We start from the raw sequence: 21,083 nt of genomic DNA, 5'->3' as shown, positions 1-21,083 counted from the left end.
CTGAAGAAGCGTAGCTAGTACTACGCGAAAGCGCTCATTTCTATATGTATTAAAGTGTTTTTGGATTTTTATCGTGCCTACTTTTTGGAACTTGGTTACTTAGAAGACTACATATTCGTGGTGTTACCTCTTACTATTGTTTCTACAAAATTTTAGAACAGGCTGTTTACTAAAAATTTGAAATAAAAGAACATGAAAAAACTTTTTTTTTTTCTACCATATTAACATAGAATAACAAAATGTTTAGTTCATTCTAAAACCCGGACTCTGTAATGAATATACAATCAGATACTCTGACATGTCTACATCTTCAGATTTCATTAATAAACAGAGAATAAGATACCTCTCAACCACAATGCACAGGAAATCTGGACAAAGGCCCTAATCAAGAACAGATTTTAAACACTGCTCTTAAAAACATAGAAAACTGATAGAACAGCAGCTTTTGGATTTGCATGCATTTTCTGAAGGATGTGAAGTCTGAAACTCAAATGTATATCAATTTTGAGACTTTAGTCCTCAATGATTTGCCAGAAAGCCACAAATTTTATGATAACAGATCCAAAATATAAGGAGAAAATCTGGGTATTCTTCAAAAATCTGGACGGTTGATAAGTGAGGGGTTAAGATTTACAATCTGGAGACAATGCACAATTCTACAAATCCTGGCTGTGGCCCTCCTCTTAAAGGGATTTCACATATAAATGTATTAATATTAATTGCTTATTATGTCCTCTAAGCTTCTGCGCATGCTGAGACTTATAAAACAGTGCGTGTTACACAACAATACAAATCAAAAGTACCCCAGTGTTTGCTTTGAAGTAATGTGTAGGGCATTATTTCAAGAATCACTATTAAATACTAATTATAAAAGAAAACAATCTTAACTCAACAGAAATGACTCAAAAACTAACCAAAAGCACTATAATTTTTGGGTAAGATGATTTATATCTATCACAAGTCAAATGCAAATTGCTAAAATTCTTCAAAAAAAAGTGTCAACAACTGAGTAAAGTACTCAGCCTGATTCTCAGGCCTACCAACCTTCTTCTTTGAAAATATTTGCAGTGCTAAACAAAGTAAAGGTAAACCCAAATATCTCCATATCAAAAGAAGCAAAAATGATAGCAGTTCCCATCATTCTGCTGGAACTGGTCCTACCTTTGGCCATTTGGGATTCAACAGCCTTGCTTTGATGGCATCATCGAGTGCCTTCTCATACGCCTGAGTTTTCATGAATGCTGCAGATCTGTTGCTGTACAGGATGCAGTTTTGTGGATCCACCAGGAGGGCTTCGGTGTATAGGTCAATCGCAGTGAGGAAATCTCCATTCTGACAGGCCTGGTTACTCTGACGGACTTTTTCAATAAACTCTGCCTTGCTGATCACTGAACCATCAACATCTTTTCCTCCAAAGGGTCGAATTCCAAAAAGAGAAATCTACAAAAGTAGATGAGAAATTGGTGAAAATTACTTAAATGCTGACAACGTAAAAGCTTCATGAAACTGTTCATTACTACGATTCCTTGCCAAAGCAGGAAATGCAGATGAGTAAGTGGGGAGAAGTAGATACTGAGTGATGTGAAATTCTGATAAAGTCTATGGTTAAAACACAATAATACTAATAAAAAAATACCTTATAAAACTGAGCGATGTGAAATTTTGACACTGTTTGGTTAAAACACAAAATAATACTAATAAAATATTTTACCTTGCAAAACAAAGTGTAAGGATTCACTATATTTAGATTCAGGGTATAGATTTCATAATACAGAATGAGCAACATCAGAAAACTGGAGATTAAAAAACAAAGAAAAAAATAACTACTACTTTTTATTAACTTTATAAACAATGTAAAACATGAAAAAAAATCTTCTACATTCCCTAGTGATTCTGGGAAGACAACACAAAATGCTGGGTCTTAGAAGCACAGTCTCTAAGACTGAGTTAAATGTAAGCTTTTAGGATAGCAGCATACATTTGGCAGTGCACTTCAGAGTTCCTTACCACATTGTCCAGTTCAGTAATGGTTCATAAATGATTTGGTGCATTTCCTATTTGGAAGTTGTTTAACACTTCACAAAAAGGGAAAGGATGTAGGAAAGATCACAAAAAGTCTAGAACAATCTGTTCTCAACTTTGAAGCAAGAGGGATAGGGGTTTAGGACTCCAAAGAACCACTAGGTAGAAAATGGAGACTGTTTCAGACCGAGATAAAGTCAATCTAAAAATCTAATAAACTGCATAGAGTATGCAATTTATTGCATCTTCCACAGCTTAAATCTATAGTATTTAGGTCAATATCCTAAGAAGCGAGTACTAAACTACTTAAAACCGTCAAGGAACAAATGAATGACACCAGTAAAAAAAGATACACACTTTGTGCGACAATGAAAAAATAAGGCACACTAGCATGCACAGATATACAGGTCGACATAATTTTACAAAGTTATGCCATAGGCAAAGTAACTGAAGCACATAAGCCAGAAAATGGGACAACAGACATCATAGATGAAAATTCTTAACAGCATTCTGGGGAAGTTTCTCCATATGAAGACAACAAGCTATAGTGATTCGAAGGAAAGCAATACTGCAGAGGTGCTTTAATCCAAGATATCTGAAGATGATATCAGTGAGCCAAATACAGGATAATGAATGAAAAACAACCTATTTTTCTCAGCACCTGGTTAGTGTGATGTACTAACAGAAAGAGCACAGAAAACATTTTCTTGATGTGAAAATAAAAAAAATTGTGGTAAGAACTAGATACTGACTAATGTGGAGTTTTTCATAAGAATAAAACTCATAGGAAATTCAAGACAATAGAGTCTTGCAACTATTAATGCCTTACCAGTTCCCATCCTTAGACTGTGCCAAATCTCAAGGAGTGCTAGGCCAGTCTTGCAGCTATTAATGCCTTGCCAGTACCCATCCTTAAACTGCGTCACCTCTCAAGGAGTGCTAGACCAGTCATACCTGGGATGAATTTGTGTATACCCACTTAATCATCCAGATCCTGTTCAGAAGAAGACAGTGCATCATACTGCTTAATTCACATTAGGGTTTATTCCAGAGACACAAAGAAATGAACCTCTCTCTCAATCATTTTTTATTTATCTACTGGGGAGGATTTACCTCCCCAGTACTGGCATTTTGGGGGGCTATTTGATCTTTGGAGATAAGAGACCCAGAACCCAAAAGTCCCTAAGAGCATATGGGTGTAAATAAGATACTGAAAAGAGAGTGGGAGGAGAACAAGTACTTCCAATCTCTTTTAGTAGGTTAGGAGTTTTATGCTGGCGAACATCTTAATTAGGGCCCTCTGGGTCTTCACTAGCAGTTTGATACATCTACAGTGGTACATTCAAAAGAGGGCATATTTTTCAATAATTGATCTAATTAATGCTGACTATAAGGGGCAATGATCTAGATTCTGGACGTTATTACTCTGGCAAATAATTGTGCTAAATAGAAGCACTTTCAAACTATTGTTGTTAGATGATTATCAAAGGAAAGGGAAATAAAAACACAAATCTAACACCATTCTTATTTTGGAGTGGGGCAGTTTGTGCGCTGTATGCTAGGAGGGAAAAGTTATCAACCAAATGTGACAATATTGTTATTTTTAGCATTTAATTTCAGACCATTTTAAACAACCAGGTATTTATGAGTGCAAATCTTTGCTGAATGTCTTTTTTTAAGGATCAGAAGGGGATTTGACAATGAGTCCCTATTTGTAGTTACCTGCAAGCACAGTTAGCTAGAGGTATTGGCTGATGGTAGGGAGGTCAAAGATGTAAGTGCTGAACAAAAGAGGTTCCACCAATGACCCCTGTGGGACACAAACTGGTCACCATTATACACTCTGATGACAGTCTTGTTACCAGCACCATGATGGTTCTATCTTTTGGCCAACTGGCTAAACATCTTACCTCAATATAGGTTTAAAATTATTAAAAATAAATCTCTAGCCATGTTGCAATGGGGAATAGTATCAAATTCCTTGGCCATGTTGAGACACACCTCATGAACAGCATGACCACTGTCAAAAGACTGCATTACTCTTTCAAAGAAGTCAGACAGACTGTCTGCACAATCTACCCTCAAAAAAAAATGGCTGTGGTTTGACATAACAGTTAATGTCTTAACTTCACAGATACTCTAGTTATTGGCTAGTCTTGTAGTAGTCTGCAGATTAATAGCATAATTTATTTCTTATTTATTTGACATTTGTTTACCAGGGTGGTCTGACTGGGTCTACAGAACCCATTTACAGCAGAGGCCTGGGGAGAAAAGCTCCACATACAGTACAATACAAATACAGTATAATCCAATACAATAACAATTACATGAAATACTATACAAAAATAAGTTAATAGAACAAACTATGTTACAAATATACTACACATCTAGACAATTCTATAGAGTTAAAATATTATAGACAATTACAGTCACTCTCACCATATGCATAGCCCATGAGTAGATAGTATACAAATGTGTGACCTTCACTCTTTTAGTACATGAAAAAACAGAATGCTGGTTTCAGTTAGGAAAATAATAGCCAGAAAGTTAATGATGCAGAAAGATCGTGAGTTAGGAATAGAGGCATTACAGCCTGAGCAGTAGCTTATGGATATGGTATAGACAGAGAGGAGAAGTTAGGCAGCTTTAGGATCTTGCAGACTGTGAGGGAGTGAAATGTGACAGAAGAGGAGGATGAGGCTAGTATGGAAGAAGAGGAAGAGCTGAGCATTAGGTAAGGCTTTATGCAGAATACTTACAAATAAACCCATAAACCAAACTGCTGCAGGTCTAGTCTAAGATTTTTTTTATATCATAGTTTATCATGTCACTTATAATTTGAACTGGAGATTTTGGGTCTGGGACAGAGCCTTTGTCCATTAGCTCAGTGAAAAAAAGGGAAGGCCCCAGGCACTGCCATAAACATTTGGATGTGTATTGTGGCCGCCTTTGCTAACTTCCTGTCGCAGCTTCAAAGAAGTATACTGTGAGAACCTACAGTCAGGTGGCCAGAGGAGGTCGTTCTGCCAGCCCTTTTGGAAATTATATTTAGATATTACAAAGAGAAATCTCAGAGCATTGACTATTCTTTTCGGAAGCCTAGCTAGAAAGACCCACACCCACAGCATCTTACCTTGCGGTAGTAGGCAACTTAACTAGGGAACAGTAAAATTCTCTTAGATTCAGTCAGGTATATAGTGAAGCTTAGAATGTTTTTTTCTTTACTTGTATGAGTCTGTCCATCAGTCTTCGTTTCACAATTTCCTGTGATCTGAAAGCTGTGGCATACTGTGAATATATATTCAGTACTTTCATGTACTTTTATTAATTATTATTAAATATATTTGAAACTTTTATTGTGGCTGATTTTTGTAGAAAGTACTTAACCTTTGAGAGTACTTATATTTATTTTGTGACACTGTGTGGGCCACTCCAGAAGGCCTAGCCATCGTGGTGAACTACCATATGTATTAATATTAATATTATACAGTATAACTGGACAGCCTTTGTTAAGGGCCTTAGAGTAGCTGATTGCAAAATGTCTGGTGGCAGTGATAACTACCTTATACTCTGGGCAGAAGGTCACACAGCAAGTAATCTGTGCCAGCCTTTCCCAGGTGTGTGTGTGTGTGTGTGTGTGTGTGTGTGTGTGTGTGTGTGTGTGTGTGTGTATCTGTGAAATCAAATCTGTGTGTGTGTGTGCACACGTGTCAGCTACTTGGAGCACTGGCATAAAGCGCTGGGGTTCACAGGGAGGGTGCTGGAGGACTTGACTTAGACACTCGGCTGAGGACCTAACCCTACAGCTGTACCAGTGGGGAGGCTTATTGGGGATGCTTATACAGAGGAATTTTTATCACTGAATCAAAGAGGTCTATTGGTGTGACAGCTGTGGTGGGTAGTGCTGAGAACTGGTCAAGCTCAATTATGAATAACTAGGTGTCAGGTAATGGAGTAGTTAAAGCTAGTTTAGTATTTTGAGTGCAGAACAGTGATGGGTTTAATAGATTTTATTAGCAGCAAATGTTGCTATTTTATTACAGCATTGTTCTAGTCTTTTTTTTCCATTATTTAAGCCTGTAGATTTATAAGGATTTGGTGAACCATACAGAAGAGAAAGTAACAGATAGTTGGCAATTAGAGCTGTTTTTTGTTTGTTTGTTTTTTTGTGGAATTAGTAAAGAAAAATTTTGATCTATATAGCATTCCTAGGTTTTGACTTTTTAAATGCTGTTATGATTGTGTAGATCAAATTTCAGATTATCATCTATGGTCATGCCTGTATACGAGACTTTCTATTTCATTTTGTTCATGGGAGTGACTTTGAAAATGGTTTGTCTTGGATATGTAATTTGGGGAAATAATATGGGTAGTTTTGTTTCTTTAGAATTAAGTGAAAGTTGAGCATACCTGAGCAATTTTTCTAATGAAATTAAATAATTGTGTTTGATTTGTTGGAGGTGGATTAGATTATCAGAGGGGATACAAGTGTGGAGTTGTCTGCATATTAGTATTAATGAGGCCTGTTTGTATGCAGTATGAAGATCGTTAATAAAAATATTAAATAAAACAAGGAAAAGACTAGTACCTTGAGGAACTTCTATGCTGATGGTCAAATATGGAGAGATTGAGTGGTGCCATTTTATGGATTGGTATCTGATGGACAAGTAGCTGACAAACCATTGGAGGATTGGTTGTGACAGGAAAAGAGAGGATGTTTGCTAGTTAAGACTGTATTGAAGGCTTTGGATAAAATCGAGGCATATGATGGAGGCATATTTGCCATTGCCCCTAGCTTTGTTGATGGTTTCCAAGAATGTTAATAGAGCTGGAGCTGTGCTATGGGCTGGATGGAAACTATGTTGTGTAAGGGTTAGGAGTTGTTCCTTTAAAATATAATGAAGTTATTTCTCAACACACATTTCGAAGATTTCTAAAACCGGGGATGGTATAGTAATAGATCTTAACTTGGAGAATTCAATGGATTGGTTGTCTTTTTGAAATGGAATAATGTGTGACTTTCTCCACAGTGAGGGAATGCAAGATTCTTGGATTTACCTATTTTTGAGAATTGAGGCTGGGCAGGCTAAAGTAACTGCTGCTATTCTAAGGTATTCTTCTGGAAGGCTATCAAAAGAGCATGAGCCAGGTTTAAGTTTTGGTAGTAGCTGTTTAATGGAGGAAGTTGGGATGGGTTGTAAGATGAAGTCTAAGGAGTTGGCAGGAGATGGTTGGTATACATCAAGGGATGTAGGACAAACATTTTCTGTGAGGGCTGCTATGTTTTCAGTATGAGTTGAACTACATGATAACTGTACTCCATGAACATGTCCCTATTAACCATAACTAAAACCCACAACTCTGGAGGACTGTTGCTATACTCAAATGATGTTGCCAAAATCTGGAATTCTAGCCTCATCATCATCAGATAATAAACTAGCCTATTCAGATTCAAAAACTTGCAGAACACTTGGTTCTGCTCTTGCACATTCCCAGGCTAGACTTCTTCAGCCCTTACACATCCACATTACTCCTGTATACCTCAACAAAGCAAATTCTCAATATAAAATGCCTTCTGTTTTCTACCCCTTTGCCCTTACTGCCACTTCTACTGTCTCTTTGCCCACTGACATTTTTTCCACCCAGCAGTTACTACCTGCTACATCTAGCTCAACTTCACTACAACTTTCTTTCTCATCATCTAACAAATATACTTGTTACTCATATTCCTCCCATACTTCCCCTCTCATATATCTTCTACCCACTAATGTAAAATTGTAAAATGACATTGTAAATCTCACCTGTGAATGCCAATTTGTCATACATTATTATGTAATGACTATTTTAATTACTGTAGATTTTCTCCAGTACAGCCGGATTTTAGTTATATGTCCACATTGCAGCTTCAAGTTTTACATTTTATTCTATTATACAAAACTGCCTATTTTGCAGTTGGATCTATTCTCTCTTGGCATTTGCTGAAAAGAGGCTACTACAGCTCAGACTACCTTGGTAAACAAAAGTGATAAATTAAATTCACTTACATAAATAAACAAATAAACAACCAAAAAACTGAGTTGCTACTTCATGGGGAGGCCTGTTGGGAGACAGCCTAGGATTATTTTGTGCCTGGGTGGAGTATTTGATTGATACGGGACCAGAATGTTTATGGGATTACATCTATGGTCAAGTTGTATGTGATGGTATTGTTTCTTGTCTGAACTGACTTGCTTTTTTTATTTTATTTTTTTTTTTTGTAAGATTTTGGAGGGTTTTTTTTTAAAACTGCTGTAAGGACTGAGGTATTCGTAGTTTAAGCCTTTCATTTCAGGCTTTGCCCAGTTTATGCATGAGGATTCCAGTGGTACTGAAGATTTAAGTGTTCAAGACGATAGGATTTTAATCTTAGTTTTAAAAGGTCTTGTACAACCTACTGCTTAGATAAAGAAACTTCACAGAATAAGACAGGCTCATTAACTGCTCCTTTTTAATTTTTTTCTTCTCTTGCACTATGCATTTTACTATGCAAGTAATTTTGACCTTGCCCCAATTTGGGTGCGATGTGAGCACTTGTAATAAAAGAAGGCACAGCTATGTCTGACTGATACCTCAAACAAGGGTAGACAAACTTCTTTCCTTCTAGATGTTATTGACATTAAGATATGGTGTACCACATACTGTGCCTTTAATATCACATAAGAAACATTCATTTTATAGTAGCTGCTACTACCCAACTATATTCATAGATGCTTATAGTGCTTTAAATTTTTAAATAACTGACTCCAGGGACAGGTTCTTTACTAAAGTATTGGCATCCAATGTTCATAATAGCGGTCTTTATATTTTTTACGTATTTATTGATTATTTTTCTTACTCCTTTCATTTAATTAAACTATTCTGGTGAGATCTGTATACATGGTGGTGACAAAGCTGTTATTAATTTTTCTAAATGATGTAGTCCATTTTGAAAAAAATTCTTCAAAAAATATGGTTTCAAATACACTGACATCACAGAGACTTTCAATGAACTTTAACTTCATTAATATCAGCTTACAAACAGTGTAGGGAAATACCCATTGAATTTAATGTATCCACCAGCATGCATGCCTAGGACTTGCCCATTAAAGGCAATGCACACATTCTTACATTATCCCAATGGTGATGTTAAACAGGCATAAAGAAAATTTATATGCACAATAGTAATAAAAAAAAATTGCAAACTTTTTTATTAAGACATGGACTACATAAATTAGAAATATATGGGCGGGGATGTATCATGGCCCTTAAGCTTTTACATTTTATTTATTTAATTTAACATTTATTTCACATTTGTTTACCGAGAAAATCCAACTTGGAACAAAGTCAATTTTTAGAGAAGGATGCTGGAGAAATGCTGCAGACGCATGTCTTTGTAAAGTGGGAGGAAACCGGAGTACCCAGAGAAAACCCACACGAACGCAAGGAGGACATGCAGACTCAGCACAGAAGGCACTCCAGCCGAGAATCGAGCCAGAGAACCTCTTGCTGTGAGGCAACAATGCTACCAGTACACCACTGTGCAGTACATGCCACAATGTACGTTGTAATGCCAACAAAATGCGAAGAACTAAATAAAGCCTCTTAAATTCCTCTAGTTTAGCGACAACTGTTTCCAAGTTACAATCAATGACAAATATAAAAACAAGGTATGATCTACTTATAATCTAAAAAAACAAAATACAAAGCAAGATAGGACTAATGAAAGATACTGGAGATTCTCCATATACTCGTCTAGACATAAGTTTACAGCCTACCATCAAAAACCAGACCTACGTCAGACAAGTATTCATCCAGTTCACAATATGTATGTAGTGCATGGAGCGCATTGATTATGCTAATAAAATGGCTAGATTATATCCTGGTTCAGTGATGCTACATCACAAGACTCAACCTTAACAATTTTTGAGCACCCACTACACAGTACTAACAGAGTCTGCACTAAAGGCTGACAGTGCCATGCACTGCCAACCAGTAAACAGCAGCAGGACATGGAACAGCTTTGTATCAACTCTGGTTTCTGCCAACTGTCTGCTAAAGTTCGTAGGCATTTTAAATTAAGCTGCTTCCCTTAGATAAGGTATGTGTAAGGACTTCAACCACTTCCCCATTGCTTTATTGGCTTTCAAAACTGGAACACATCCTTTTTTTTTAATTTTGTCTAATTTTTGACAACTAGTAGTACACATGGAGAAGATAAATCTCCATGCACTACAAAGAATTATGATCGGGATCTCCTACAGATATGAAAACGTATGTGCTCTTGACATGGATGCCACGATTCATCTGTTAAGCTTTGCTCCTGATGTGAATTTCTTGGCATCAGTGTCTCAAAGAACAATTGTTCATTATGACAGGCAACTCAACCATAATCCTCTATATTAATAATGTTGCAAACATTTATGTTAATGAATGGGAAAAAGTACTTACTTTTTCCTGCTAAATCAATATACACATGGAAGTACCAAAATCCGGCATTGATGATCTTAATCATACAAAAACAAAGTCTAGAGGTCAAAAAACCTTGTTGCCATAGAGCCAGGTTATCCTATCCTATTATTAAGGAAGTTACAAAGACAGAAAGGAACCACTCAACATTTTTCCTATACACATAAGCTACAGTGAGTGCCCTACAGTTAGAAATGGTTTGATCTCCACCAATGTATATCAGTAGTACATCTACAGTTATAAATTTACACTACTAAAAGCATACATAGTGAAATATCTCACATACTGCATACCTCAGCTTATAAAAGAACAGACTAGGAATTCCAGCTATGTCTAGGCTCAAACAATTTCTAAGCATAGAAAATAGGTAACCTTCTACAGAAGAATATGTATAACAGAAAATTCCAGATGTAGTTTTAGCACTTAAATATGCTTATTCATGCTCAGCACTTACTCAGAACTTTTAAGCACTAAATAAGATATTAATTACTATAGCACTCAATCTTCCTCACTACCTAGAGGAAAACAGTTTTTGTACTTACTTTTCTCACTTGCTTAGAGAAAAACAGCTCTTGTACTCACTTTCCTCACTTATCTAGAGGAAAACAGTTTTTTATTCAGGCATGTCCAAGGGTCAGCTCCCAGTGTTCTCTCCTGTCTATCTGATGAATCTGGGCATCTTCAGGCAATGTAGAAATTGCCTCATGTACACAGACAACCCTCTCCTCCTACCACCCAACACTACAACCTGTGAGAGATGCACTTATTTAGCCAAACTGGAGGTAAAGCTCTCTCCAACCAAGACTGAACTTGACAGTCACGAGAAGGTAAACATTTGCACCATACCACACTCATCACATAGTCTCACTAAATCTACACCACCAAAATACACACATAGTAACACAAAAACATTTGTGGAGGCTCTCAATAATAATCTGCCTAAGCAACAAAGACCTCCAAAGCAGAAACGCAAGCAACCTCCATCCCTCAACACAACCCAAATGACACACAGCCCACCGACTCAGTGTGCCACTCAACCACAGCCAATAAGACAAAACAATGTACCCAACACACTAGTCATAGGTGACTCTATAGTCAGGCACACTGATGTCCTACTCACCAGGCTAAACAAGGAGAAGGTTACTGTCAGCTGCCTGTCGGGTGCCAGGATCTGCCATATAACCCATGCACTCAGGTCACTTCGCAACAAGTACAAATATGACTCTGTCATTGTCCATGTTGGTGTGAATGACCTGAGACATACCTCCCTGGACTACATGAAAAGAGACATGGAAGAGCTCTCTGATCTTGTAGCCCAGGCAGGTATGACCCTAGCCCTGAGTAGCATTCTGCCATCGCCCTGAATGATACCGCAGTACAAGGATAAAATGATTGACTTCAACAATTGGCAAAGCTTCTGGTGTCATTTTAAGGGGATCCAGTATCTGTCTGCTTGGGATGACATGGTTGACAGACCACGATGCTTTGCAACAGATGGCCTGCACCTGTCGCTGTCGCTCCTGGGATTCCGGATACTGGGAAAGGATCTTGCTGCCCCTATTGTGCCTTTTTTAGGCAAGGTTCAAATAACAAATTCACCACTGTAACAGGAACAGGCAAGCAAAAAATGAGGGTAATGCTACTCAATGCTAGAAGTCTAAATTTCAAAATGCACTCACTTGAAGCACTCCTTAAAATGGAGAACATCGATATCTGTGCAGTGACTGAGACTTGGTTCAAGGCTCCAGAGAGCACCCCTGCACTACCAGGCTATAACTCATACCACAATTTTCAGCCATGTAACCTGGACTGAAATACCAAAGGCGGAGGTGTGTCCATATTCATTAAGGATATCCACACCTCCAGGCTAGTTGCTCAGCATAATGCATCTGAGGTTATCCAAGTGCAACTACAGATCCCCACCATGCCCCAGGATTCCCACTTCTCTTTTCTTGATGCGCTGGAAAATATTAGGGTTCAACCAACCACCCTAATAATGGGCGACTTCAACTACCCCACCATTAAATGGGAAAACTACTCATGTACCAACTCCTTAGCTCAATGCTTTCTGGAATTCATAAACTCCAATGCCCTGGATCAACTCATCCACATCCCCACCAGGGGCAACAATATCCTAGACCTAGTCATTACCAACATGAATGACCAGTGTTCCACACCTGAAGTCAACTCCTCGTTGGTCTGATCCGACCATAAGCTAATCACCCTTGATATCCACATCCTGCCCCCACACTCCATTAAGGAAACCACGGTAAAAAATATCTCCAAAGCCAACTTCATGCTTAAGACAGAAGTGGTGAACTTCATGACACCCATGCAGATGGACAATACAGTTACAATTGCTAAATCCTACACAAATGCACTCTATAAGCGCTTACACGAGTGCATGGATCATGCTACCCCAAACAGAACCAAGACACTGTCCTCCAAAAAAAGGAAGCCAATCTGGTGGTCCCATGCCATAAACAAACTGTACAACAGAAGGAAGAAACTGTTGCAAAAGAGAGTAAAATCCCATGAGTGGATGAACTCCCTGGTCAGCCTCAGTAAGAAGCTGAGATCCCTTATAAGATCCTCCAAAGCTAGCTTTGAAAACAAAATCGCCACTAATTCCAAACTCTGGATCCCACCCAGTTCAGGTTTGTGAAAAGCAAATCAAGCCTCCTGAACCTGACTGACTTCTTTGAGGCAGTCACCAAAGCCGTAGATGAGGGTAAGGTGGTTCACACAGCCTATCTTGATCTCGCCAAGGCTTTTGAAACCATCCCCCATTCTGGGATTATAGCAAAACTCACTAAACTAGGTATAAATCCCTATGTCACAAGATGGGACTGGCTCACTGACAGAACCCACACTGTAAATGTTGCAGACTCCAAATCTGATCTCAAAGCAGTGACAAGTGGAGTACCGCAGAGTTCCATCCTGGGACCTCTCCTGTTTGGTATCTACTTCTCTGAAGTACAGGCTAACACAGAAGGCCTCAGGCTAATGAAGTTCGCAGATGACTGCAAACTAGTAGCCATAGTCAAGTCCACAAATGATGTGGATATCCTACAGAAGGGCCTTGCTGAGACAGATGCCTGGTGTCAGAGCCATGGCCTCAAGCTCAATGCCAAAAAGTGCAGTGTCATCCCTTTTGGTAAAAACTCTGAACTCATGAACTACCACATACGCAGCAATCTACTTAACACTGAATGTGTGATGAGACCTTGGGACTCAGGTGGACAGTAGTCTCTCCTTTGATAGTCACATCACCACAGTAGTCAGGAAGTCCTTCTACGTGGCACACCTCATCATAAAAGGATTCTCATCCAGGAAAAAAAAGGTCATTGTTCCCCTCTACTCGACATTCAGACCCATTATAGAGTACAACGTCCCTTCTGGAATGTACTTCACAAGACATCTGCTGCAGCTGGAAAGGCCACAGAAGTACCTCGCAAAGAGGATTACTGGCCTCAAACAAATGCCCTACACTGACCACCTCAAAAAACTCCAGCTTTACTCCGTAGCATATCGCCTAGTCAGAGGTGATCTCTGCCTAACATAAGCTATGTCAAACCCAGAGCTGTTGGACATGCTACACCTAAAGAAATCCCAATCCCTCCGAGCTACATGCTCTGGGGACCTAAACCTCGTCACCACAATAAACAGGACTTGCTGGAGGGATAGATTCCTGTCCCAGAGACATCCCGTGCTCTGGAAGAGGCTACCCATCTATGTCAAGCAAAGTTCTTCATTAGCACTCTTCAAGAAAAATCTTGATGAGTGGATGGGAAATAGGAAATACACCCCGGGGATGCATGTCATCTAAAAATATAGACTCATTTTTAAAAAACAGGTACATGTTCTACATCCAGGCTAGGGATCCTACAACACAATAAGAATCAAAGTGAAAGGTTTACAAAAGGGAAGTTACACAATCAATGTCTATAAAATATGATTTGGAGAAACAAGGCCGCCATTAATAGATTTATGAATAAAAATCACAACAGCACTACCAGAAGTGTCAGATAGTTAAGTAACATAATTTTAGTAGCCTGTTGTAATGTTCAATTGTGTTAGCTTTACAGTTCTGTTATACTTTTAAGTTAATCATATTACATTAAATGTTTAGAAGAGGATCAATTTTGCTGGTGTTTGCTGTTTTCCCATTTGTTTGCTGAGGATATGGTTTTCTTCTTCTTCTTCATTCTGTTTAGTTTTATGTTTCTTTGGGATTACTTATGTACTGCGCTGTTTTTGTGAGGTGTGTTTTTTTTTAACCATGTGATGCTTTGTATATTTCTGTTAAAGTGTGAATGTGGTGGATACATTGTGACTAATCAGTATAAAAATAGCCGATGAGGTACACGCAGCACAGATAAAGGTTTGATAAAGAGTGGCAATAAATAAAATGGCCATATTGTGTGCCAGATAAATGTATTTACCACATTACTTTGTCAGTATACATTGCTAGGATAAACATATAAATACAAATACGTATCACACACAACAGCAAATATGAACAATATGAAATTGTATTTATCGCCCAGCAGTGTCACAGCTGTCTGCTATGCTGTATCCTCCCACAAAAAGCCTTAACACTGTACTGCAGAAAAGTAATTAAATGCATCCCAACCAGACAGTGTCTTAAATAAAATTACCTTTGTGTAGTAAACTTCATTTATTTAAAACAAAATTATGCTCTTACATTTTGCATTCAGATCCTTATGATTTTACTTTCTTACCTTTCACTATTAAAATCTAACTCTACAGTTCCCGACAAAATGGAGTCTACAGGACTGCAATTGGTCACCATAACAAAATCAGTTTCTCTCAGCATTTAAGCAGATTGAACTCTACAGTTCCCTACAAAATGGAGTCTACAGGACTGCAGTTGGTCACCATAACAATATCGGTTTCTCTCAGCATTTAAGCAGAGTGGGTTGCACACAAAAAGCATTTAAGCTTTCACTTACAGTGCTGTGTAATCAAGCAGGTCACCATTTTGGTCAGCCATAGGGCTCTTTTTTCTACTTGAGTGTTTGCCTCCTTCCCCTGTAACTGAAGTAAACTGACTCTTACATTAAGAACTATAATTCTTACCTTATAGCTTTAGGAAACCTTGCAAACTGCAATAGCCCCACTATGCTCGGACTCTCTTCACTCCCCTCCCACCCCAGTACCTCTAAATTTATAGTACAATAGCCACTCCCCTACTTTCTAGATCATATCTGCTTTCATCTGGGATAATTCCTCCCACCCCCATTCTACCTACATTTTAATAACACCTGTTAGCTTTCATCTGGCATTCTCCCATCCCCCTTCCAGTACCTTTACTTCACCACTCTTATTTCTGGTGTTGCATCACCAGGTAAAACAGTTCCTTAACTCACTAGCTGATGATATACTCCTCTTTACTACCCCTCTTGTTCGCACCATACCTCCTTACCTTGCATGTAAACTAGTTTCTCACAGGATATCAGGTCCCAAAAGGCCATCCTATCACCCTAGCTGTAAATCATCCCACCTTCAACCATACTTACAGTACCAGGTCCTATCCAACATCTTGTTCAGTCTTATCAATATCTCAACCCCAGGCACATTAGCTCTAGATCCAAACACTACCACAAACTAATAAACAAATTCCTGAAGTTCATCACCAAGTATAGACTTAACCTAATACTTGGTGGTGATATTCACCCCAACCCTGGCCCACCCACTTCAGATACACACACTCCTTCTATTTGCAATCTAAGCTACAAACCTACAATTAATAGGCCAACTAACTCTCTCCTAGGCTGTCATCTCAATAATAGAAGCATTAATAACAAGGTACATGAAATGCATGCACTTCTGGATGTCCACTCCCCTGAGATTCTCTGTTTATCTGAAACCTGGTTAAAACCCAACACTACAGACAATGAAGTGTTACCACCTGGGTACAACATACACATGCTGGATCGTGCTTCGAGGTAGGGGAGTGGGGTAGCTGTACTCTATAAATCTGAGTTGAATGTCCCCATAGATGTAATACCACCACCTCAGATTAATAACTCAGAGATTCTTGCCACCAAATTGCAACTTAATAAAAATAAATGCATTAATATCATCTGTCTGTACATTCCCCAGGTAACAATATATCTACAGTTGAAGATATCCTGCACTGGCCATCATGTCGCTACCCCAAAAAAACCCTACTACTTGGAGACTTTAACAGACTGAGGCACCTGTTCCTCAGAATCCCCAACCACCCATATTAACCTGCATGCATTTACACAAATTATATCCACCCCTACCAGGATAGGTAAACCCAACCAAAAAGAAAGCATACTTGAATGGGTACTCATAAATAGTCACCCCCAACTGTACACCTCTGGTACCCTCCCCGATAGCCAAAGCGATCACCTTCTCATATGTAATTAAGCACAAAGCCATTAATTTCCAACAACCCTTACTCAGAAAGGTTAGAAACAATAAAAACTTTGACCCTGCCAAATTCCAATAAGAACTAAACTCATGTAATTGGTCTACTCTAAAACACCTCCCCTTAGAGGAAGCAGTAGCATACTTTAACAACAAATTCCTTGAGATCCTTCATTTGCATGCACCTGTTCGTTCAAAGAGAACAAAGGCAAAAACTGCGCCATGGCTTCCTAAAGAGTCTAAACTCAAAATTACCCTTAGAAACAAAGCACGGGCTTTATGGCATTCTTCTAAAACCCCCCAAGATCACATTAAAAATACAGGCAATCCAGGAATGAAACTAAAAAATCCATTTTACAAGACAAAAAACAATACTACTGTAATTTACAGACAGTAAATCAAAATAACCCTCAGAAGTTTTGGGCAGGTTTAAATAATCTACTACATCCTGGACAAACTTCAACCCCAATCCCTGCTGCTACTATTGATAAAACCCCTGAAGATGTTTCTGACAGTTTTAACCGATTCTTTACTGAGACAATTCAAGCCCTACCTAGCCAACTACCTCCTAGCTTCCCTGGTCCTGAAAGTAGCACTCCTAGAAACCTACTCGCATTCAGCTTCCAACCAGTCGCCACTTCACTTATCCATACCTTGATCAAAATATTAAAACCCACTACACTTTCTGCTGATCAACTCCCTGCCGAGTACCTACAAAAATCAGCTGATACTATTGCTTACCCTGTCTCAATACTAATCAATCGAACCATAGTAGAAGATAAAATTCCCACCATCTGGAAAATATCCTATGTAATCCCACTTCACAAAGGAGGCAGCTCTACTGAATTATCCAAATTATAGGCCAATAGCTATACTCTCTCCACTTGCAAAGATTATGGAAAAATGTATTCATAGGCAACTCATGCACCACCTAATCCAGAATCGCCTTATGGCAGACACTCAGCATGGTTTCTGTCCTCATCACAGCACTACTTCAGCCCTCCTAGCCTTTACCAACACCATAAACCATACTTGCAACAATAGTTATATATCCTCAGCCCTCTTCTTAGATATTTCCAAGGCATTTGATAGGATTGATCAACAACTTTTAATCCACACCCTGCAAACCACTCTGTCCAGATACTAGAGCCCTTCAATGGTTTCAATCCTACATGAATGGTCGACAGCAGGCTGTCCTCTGGCAGAACAAACTCTTTAACCTTCTACCTAACACCCTTGGAGTATCACAAGTCTCTATACTAGGGCCTGATTTGCTCGGCCACATCTCCAGCAGAGTTATGGTCAGCTACCCAGACCACCTTTAATACAATAGAAAACTGGCTTTCTGAACGTCATCTGATCCTAAATCCCAAAAAAACTAAAATGCTGTTATTTTCACCAACACATAGGTCTACTGCTTTCACCTTTACCATAAATTCAAATGATGGCACAATAATCTCCCCTGACCCATCTACAAAACTATTAGGTGTCATCATAGATAATAATCTAAAATTCGACCTACATGTTAACCAAACTATCAAAACCATCAATAAAAAACTAGGGTCACTTTACAGAATAAAAGCCTTCCTAACCCCTCCAGCTAAAATTGCCATAGCTCGCTCTCACCTTCTTTCAACCCTTCTGTAGGCAGCCCCTCTACTCTCGAATTTAAACAAGACTGTCCTTAAACTCTCAATTTGCTACAACCACATTGCCAGGTTTGCCACTGGGCTGCCTTTTAGGACACATCATTGCATCAATCTAAATCAGCTTGGGTGGCTTAAACTACCCAGCCTAATCCAGTATAACCAACTGATTATGGCCTATAAAATCCTCTATAATCCGGACAATACTCCTGCACATAAAAATTTTATCACCCCCTATAACAATCCTAGACTGCTTCGATCCTCTAACAAACTACTAATTCAGACTAGCAAAATTAATAACACAGCCGGTGACTCTCTCTTTGCAAACTCTGTAAGTTGATCCTGGAACTCTCTTCCAGCTGATATTACCTTACTTTCCACTTTAGGTCAATTTAAAACTAGACTCAAACAACATTTGTCACTTCAACACCAAGGAATGAGATTCATTTGTCACTTAACTGGCTATGTCGATGTATCAAGCCTGGCTAACTCTCTCTAGAATGTGTAAAAATCTGTTAACCAGATTACTGTGTAATTTAATTTAATCCTGACTTACGCTCAGGATTAACTCTAACCTGTGGAACTTGTTTAACTTGCTTACTTATGTAATCTCTGTAAATAGTCTATTTGTAATATATAATGCTGGTATTAGGTAATGCTGTATCTGCTTACCCTTGGAGCTTTTCTCCCTGGGCCTCCGCTGAAAATGGACATGCATCCAGTCAGACTTTCCCAGTCAACAAATGTAAAATAAATAAAATAAAATAAATATATATATATATATATATATATATATATATATATATATATATATATATATATATATATTAATTAGCAGAGGGTGTGGTGAAACAGCCCCCTACATGAGGGATGCAGGTGGCTTGCCACCATGCAAAAACATAATTTTTTCTTTTTCGATTGTTAGTGTTACTATCATCTGTGATCAGTGATTTGTTATTCACACTTGTATTACTTCTATATTGCCCGAGTAGAAGGAACCATAATGTCTCCTAACCAATAAAAATGTTGAATATGACCTGGCTGAGCGCTATACTGAAAGTCTAAAAGCTCTACTCCATCATGTACATACTTCTAAGTGGTGGTCTCTGCTTAGCTCACAAGGCTTTGGAAAAACAAGACTCATGTGGAAAGAAACTCCTCTTATTAATGCAATTCTGACAGTAAAAACACGATCACAAAATGACTTCTTCAGACTGTGACTCCATAATCTACAAAGGCTCTTAAACAATGTACAAAATAATAAAATGAATAATGTAACCAAAAGAACAAAGATACATGTCTACCCTAAAGTTGTAATAAACACAAATACAATAAAATAAAATTAATGTTTTACTGTCCCATTGGTTAAATCAGTCTTAAATGTAATGATTTATTTAATATGAGGTGGCTTTCTTATCTAAAATGTCTTGCCAAAGCTATTTCTTACATTCTTAATGCACAATCAGTGCTAACCCCTTTAATAACGCAGACCACAGAGTCAATCACTGTCTATATATTATAATAATTAAAGTTACCTGGGATTTGCAGTGATGCCACAATGAGAGATACTAGTGCACTTACTAATAAAAGAATGAAAACAAATGCCACAAGTAACAATGCCCTTGACTGTTCTCCCCATTAACTTAAGACCTGCACCTCTAAATATCCTTTTTGAATTTTTTTCTAATTTCTTTACAAGATAAATGGTGATGCCTCTCTCATTACTAGGTCTTTACCTGTGAATACATGGCAGTTATTACAATAGTGCACTTCAAAAGGCATAACCATTGCCAAAGTCTGATCACTTACAGCCTCAAAACAGGTTATATACCAGGTGAATGGAGGGCTGCAGCATCCATTCCTCTTCATAAGAGTGGCCCATCAACTGTCCCCAGGAACTACAGACCCATCAGTCTGACAAGTTTAATATGCAAATCCATGGAACAAATCATCATGGAAATGAATGACAAGGACACTGAAAACCTACAGACACTGGACTCATCACAGTTTAGCTTTATTAAGGAAAAGTCCAGCCTACTCAACCTGGTAGAATTCATTGAGGAGGGTCACCAAGGCTATGGATGAGTGAAAACAGTGCATACCAATTATCTTGACTTGGCCAAGGTATACTATACCCCACTCAGATATTGTTGGCAAACTCTCAGAACTAGGAATAAATCCCTACATAACTCACTGGATGTTTGGCTGTCTCACAGAGAGGACCCAAGAAGTCAGGTTTACTGACAAAACCTCCACCAGGAGACCAGTCACCAGCAGAGTGCCCCAGTGTTCTATAACAATTCCTATCCTGTTTGACATCTATTTCTCACATGTAAAGGCTAATATTAAAGGCCTCTGCCTCACCAAGTTGGTACAAGACTGTAAATTGGGAGTTATCACAGATTCCCCACATAACAATACCCTACAAAAGGGTCTAACACAAAATTACTTCCTTTATGTTCAAATTTCTTTTCCAAGAACTCTTTAGACCTCCTATTCTCTAAATTT

At 38.4% G+C, this 21,083-nt stretch overlaps 1 protein-coding gene across 1 annotated transcript in view; it reads right to left on the bottom strand.

Annotated features, from left to right (window-relative positions):
- Positions 1 to 1,137: 1,137 nt before the first annotated feature.
- The window catches only part of LOC122800248 (tetratricopeptide repeat protein 28-like), a 761,532-nt gene continuing 741,586 nt past the window's right edge, over positions 1,138 to 21,083 (bottom strand). The window contains exon 2 of the mRNA XM_044069740.1: positions 1,138 to 1,440. Within this exon, the coding sequence (XP_043925675.1) occupies positions 1,138 to 1,440 (303 nt within the window). The remainder of the gene's footprint in view (positions 1,441 to 21,083) is intronic.

The sequence above is a fragment of the Protopterus annectens genome, chromosome 4.part0, assembly GCF_019279795.1.
Source record: "Protopterus annectens isolate FY-2018-M chromosome 4.part0, PAN1.0, whole genome shotgun sequence".
Lineage (NCBI taxonomy): Eukaryota > Metazoa > Chordata > Ceratodontiformes > Protopteridae > Protopterus > Protopterus annectens.
This window is presented reverse-complemented; position numbering and strand designations above follow the sequence as displayed.